Source organism: Athene noctua, chromosome 21 (genome assembly GCF_965140245.1).
Source record: "Athene noctua chromosome 21, bAthNoc1.hap1.1, whole genome shotgun sequence".
Taxonomy (NCBI): Eukaryota; Metazoa; Chordata; class Aves; order Strigiformes; family Strigidae; genus Athene; species Athene noctua.
The window spans coordinates 5,851,549-5,857,261 of NC_134057.1; the positions used below are offsets into that span (position 1 = coordinate 5,851,549).

The 5,713-nt window shown below is 36.4% G+C and overlaps 1 protein-coding gene across 1 annotated transcript; it reads left to right on the forward strand.

Moving 5' to 3' along the window:
* Positions 1-2,641: 2,641 nt before the first annotated feature.
* ATOH7 (atonal bHLH transcription factor 7) lies at positions 2,642-3,097 on the forward strand. Its single transcript, XM_074924185.1, has one exon. It carries the CDS (start codon positions 2,642-2,644, stop codon positions 3,095-3,097), a length of 456 nt encoding a protein of 151 aa, XP_074780286.1.
* Positions 3,098-5,713: the final 2,616 nt, after the last annotated feature.

Below are 5,713 nucleotides of genomic sequence, written 5' to 3' on the forward strand. Positions count from 1 at the left end.
AGTTTTTAAGCAGTGTGTTTTTCATTATATTTGAAGTCTTCATTGTAATTCATACTGGCAGGAGATAATAAGTTAAAAATAGGAGAACTGCTGACAAACTAAAAAATACAGTATTGTACCATATGATATTTTAAAGGCGTGCTTTTCATATTTCTGGAATGAAATTAACAGCACTCAATGCTAAGAGTGATTCATTATCTGAATTGTGTAATAGCTATCTCATGAGAATGCACAATATCTATTAGTTTACAAAACACCTTAATTTTATTGTGTTCTTTTACATCAAAAATCCCTTGAGATTCGTTTATAAGAGACAAAGGGTTTACCTAACGAACTTATTTGGGCATAGAAGGCTGTAGCATTGAAATATGCTCTAGCAATAGCATAAAGATCAGAGGTGTATTTTTTTTTCACTGCACATATGATGCTTCCCATGAAGCATCTTCAGAAAAAGAAATATCTCACAGGTTCTAATTGCTGATCCTCTGTGAAAGACGTAAGTTTATGTGGCTTTTCTGAAAGGTGCCGTGCTCAACTCTCTCGCACACACAAATAATCAGAAATTGTCATTCAGAAAGTAGCATTTTAATGCGTGGTAGTAGTTCTTTATGTTTGGGAGAATAGGTCAGTGCACAAGATATTGAAAATTTATAATGAAAAGTGATGCAGTTGTACTTTAAAAATTAAAGATGTGGCATACATTTTGATAATGGAATAATGGAGACTCCCTACCCCTACTATCATGTCTGTTCAAGACCATTAGGATTCAGAATATTAAGAGCAGAGCAACTGGGCGTAACAGCCTACGTTCAACATCTGTCATGCTGGAGTCCATTAGTGTTCAATTGCATCCTATTGTTTTTGGATTATTCAACCTCATTTCATTGTCATTGCTTCTGCTAGGGATTAATCAGCTGTTTACAACTACACCAAGTTTTGGAGTCATAATGAAAACAATTGAGCTATAGTTCTAAATAAATATACAGTATTCAGTCTCTAATGAAAAAAGTTACTAATTTATGAATGCAGGTAACAATTTAATTAAGTTTGAAATCAATACAGATAAGAAATCATTGCATGGCAGGGGTTTTTTACCGTTTGTGTATATCATAAAATGATTTAATGATATTTCCTCGTAAGTTTATGTAGATAATGGTTTTAATAATATAAGTACAGTAAAAGAAAGATGTTTTGATTATGGGGTGAGGGTGTCTGAGGGTGGCTTCATCATTAAAGCTGATAGCAGAAATGAGTCCTTACTCCAAGGAGGCAGGTTTCTTTTTTTCACATCTTCTTTCATTCTCTTTGTTTATTTAGGGATAGTACTAAAAGACACTTTAAAAAAAAAATTCCCATAAAATATACATATATACTTTAATATGGTATATTAAAAAGGGCAGTTTTCAGTGTGTATTCTTACCCATTATTGTGTATGTCTATATCACAACCTATCTAAATATTTTTGCAATCATTATAGATAAATCCATGGCTACATTTTAACTGTTTAAATATATCTAAATTATTTTAATGACATTGGGTTTGCTGACAGGCGAATACATAATTCCCAGTTTTCTCAAGATACTGTTCTCTGCAATGTGCTTTATACAATATTCAAATTGTGAGTGCCGAAGGGTTTCTAATAATTTGAGTCTACTTATTTTGGTACCATACAGTGCAAACCAGTAGTATTCTTGGCCATATACCATTAAGCTAATTGTCCTCTGTTTCATTAGAACAGTTATTTCTTCTACCCTTAATGCCATCTAATGAGAATTTTCACAAGTTTTAATGTACAAATACTACAATGCACAGAGATTTTTTTTTTCCTGACTTGCAACAGATTATCCATTGAAAGGATCTTTTGCTTAACTGCCCAGAGTCTTGTGGGGCCAGCCAGACACTACTCCAGATGGCAAGTTGTTAGGGCTGGACAGAACGGCTTTGGAAGACTTCTCAACAGATGAAGGCTGTAATGTTCGGATTTTACTGTTTTGTTTTTTTTTTTTCCCCCTGTAGTTCCCAGGGTGGGAAGGTACTGGGATGGAAGCAGAGTGCCGCCCGCCCACCTGCTACCACCTGTTTAGCTTTTGCAGTTTCTATAAAGCCTCATCTTGTCTGTAAGACACAATCATTGCTTGCCGGCAGGAGTCAAGAAAGCAGAGATTTCTGTTACGAAGTAATGTCTTCAGATCGCAACCATTCATCATTTCAAAATACTCTCCTAAACTGAATCAGAACTTCTTTCATTTGGAATTGATGTGTCTTTAATCCATTCAGATCCTTTTTGAATTAAATGGACCGTTTTCTTCAGTAACATACATTTTGAGAATGGAGATTTCATTGTTTTCTGACTCTCTGAGTTTAAAGAAATTAAAAGACTGAAAGCATATGACATTAAAAACTCTTTATTCTTTCTTTAAACAATAAGAAACAATTTTAAGACATTTTCAGAAGAACCAGAAGACCTTTTATTTTATTATATTTTTTTTAGATGCTAAGAAAAATATCCCATCATTGATATCTGGAAACAGATTCAAGAAGTACATAGGCTACTCACATGAGTGCTTTCCCTACCATTTTTTAGATACCTAATTTTCAAAAAAGTAATCTTTGTGCGTGTGAAACTGAAGCTGCATCGAATATGAAAACCTGTAAATCCAGTCATTTGGATTCAGGCGTCGAATCAGACATCCAGTGCAGAAGTGCACCAGGCTGTGTCGTGAAGTGCAGTTCGGAAAGGATGGAGAGTGCTGCGAAGAGAAGACTGGCTGCCAATGCCAGGGAGAGAAGACGGATGCAAGGACTGAACACAGCCTTTGATCGTTTGAGAAAGGTGGTTCCACAGTGGGGTCAAGATAAGAAGCTGTCCAAGTATGAGACCCTTCAGATGGCTCTGAGTTATATCATGGCTCTCACTAGAATACTTGCCGAAGCAGAAAGATACAGTACTGAAAGAGAATGGATTAGCCTTCACTGTGAACACTTTCATCCGGAGAGCTACCACCATTACACAGCACAAAAAGTGGCAGCAGACAGTGATCCTTACGCACAGCGAATATTCAGCTATCACCCCGAACACTTTCAAATAGCTAATTAGAACTTTTTACGAACTAAGAATATGCAGCAGGCCAGATGTGTAATTTAATAATTAGCAAGAGTTAATCCACTTGAATAAGGTAATATTGGCATTATAATAGCTCATTCTTGGTTGCGTCTTATACTAATTTGACAAAATAAATTTGCTTTGAGATCTTTATATCAAAATGCATTTAGGAAGACTGAATATATTTAACGCTGGTGGAAAGCATACTTTAAATTTGAAACCTTTCTGACAATTGCTTCCTAGTTATCTAGTTCATTTTATTATTTTATTAAGTAAGTTTTTGGTTTGGTTTGGTTTGGTTTTTTTACTGTGATGAATTGTGACAGTGTTTTCTACAGATCACAGGCCAAATTGACCAGTGGTGGTATAGCTGAATGGAATAACACTAGAAATGAACTTCATTCCATGTTTTTACTTTTATGTCAGGTTTAAAGTTATTCTTTGTTTTGTTTTCACATATATGGCTCCCATGGAAAAAGTTTTATAATGTATTGGAGTTCTAGTCCTCAGAGAACTAACTTTCTTAAACTTTGTAAGTTTGACCTATGGGTTCCAAGGTTGTGTAGGTTTGCTTTAATCCAATTTATGGTGTCTCTTGTATGCTCGAAAAAGAGCTGGTTTCAAGTCATCGAAGGAATGTTTCAAGTCATGGAAGCAATTTTCAATGGCTGTAAAAGCACGTGTGATTATGTACCATAAGTGGGAATGCTTGCGTGAAAATAATCTAAACTTCTAGATTTTTGTAGAATTTAAATGTTTGGATTTTATTTTTTAATTTTATGTTATCTGGAAACAATAACGGATTTTGTAAATTATAAATAAAGTGTTTTCTATGATATGTCCTCACCAACTACCTGAAATTCCTACTCTAGGAATTACTTATAGTGGCTTTCCTACCCCAAATGTTACACTGCTTCCATCGCAGTCCTGACAGTTTAATGTGCAGAAGAATCAATTAGCAAACGATTCTTGCTTCCCAGTTAGAGTAAGAAGTGTGTTTTATGTACCCTCTGGAAAACAGCCTTTAAAGATAAGGGTTTGGTAAAAAGTTACAGAGCATTCTTGCAAAGCAGTGGGGCTCATTTCAGCCCTGGTGGTGCCCTGAATTGCCTTTTGTTTGTTTGCTTCTTTCACGTGTGAAGGGTACAGGGATCTGGTTGGAAAAGGCAGAAGAGGGAAGGAGGTTGGGAAGGTCAAAAAATAAGTAGGAGCAGGACGGCTGGAGAAGCAGATGTGTTTGTAGCAGGATGTAGAGTCTGCAAAAGTTTGACTGCTGATGTCTGTTGAGATGGCGGCAGACTTTGAAGCTGAAGGGTACTTCTGCTGAGGGGAGTTTCCAGAAACAAGCCCTTGCCAGTGTAAGCTGTGAGGGAGAAGGAGAAAAGGAGCTGCTGTCCCGGAACAGCTGTTGGTGGGTTTCCAGCAGGGAAGGCTGGTGGGTTCCCTGCTGGCTGCTGCCATGTCTCGTCTTTCAGAATTCTTTCAAATGACAAATGAATAGCTTTGATAGGAGTTATTTTCAACAATTAAGCAGCTTTCAGTGAAAACCAAAAGCATCAATAGGAACTAAGCCCTGTTTTGGGGGAGGGCGACTCTGCTGCCGGAACAGTTGCATACAAAGACCTGACCTCACTGTCTGTCTTCTCTCAGAACCCTCATTGACGTTTTGCCCTTGGTCACTGTTGTGCGGACTAGTACATCTCCCGAGCGGGAGTTGGACTGTTCATGGGATGAAAGCTGCTGGGACAGACTTTCAGGCTGGGTTAAACACACGTAGAAGAGGCATGGTATATTCTGAGCAACTCTCTCCTTCAAACACTGGCATTCAAGAATATTTTTTAATAAATATTTTATCCTCTCTAAAGGTAATAGTGTTAATTATTAAAGTTGGGCTTTTGCTTCTTATGAATTACCTTATATGTTTATCAGCAAAGAGCAGATTCAGCCTTCTGGGAATATCATGTTACTCACCGATTTCTTTGCAGAAGTTTATATAGAGAGACTAGAATTAATTGCTGTCCATCAAATATCCAAGTTAATATTGTTTGGATATTACTCATCATTAAGTGACAAGATTTTGTATGTAATAAGAATCAATACAATCCTTAAACAATTAGATGATGTGCCATCTTACACTAATTTATTAGCTGTAAACTTTATGCAGAGGTTGTCTCACCTGCACTGCTAGCACAGTAGTGGGTTTTCCATCCTGAAACAGGAATATGATACAAATAAATCACGCAATTATATGATGTGGAAATCTTGGCTTAGTGAAAGAAAGCATTCCAAACCTTGGGTGGGAAGGGTAATACAATACAAAAGTATGAATACCAGAGCAGTGTGCAAGAATAGTACTGATGTATTTCTGCACTACTGGCATATAATTTGATTTTGTGGGACATGACATTGCAGTTTGTATGCAATTTATGTAGAAGTACTTAACACCCATTTCTCTTCTGATTTTGTAGGTTGTGTTGTAATTTACTGTCTACTGAATATGATGGTAGATATAATTATAAAAACAAGGGGTAAGTGTGCAGTGAATGATTAAATGATAATAAGCTAGCATAAAGAGGAACAAACCAACACAAAACATAAAATATCTGTGGT

Coding starts and splice junctions, on each gene's coding strand:
- ATOH7 (XM_074924185.1), top strand. CDS start 2,642: ATGAAAACCTGTAAATCCAGTCATTTGGATTCAGGCGTCGAATCAGAC.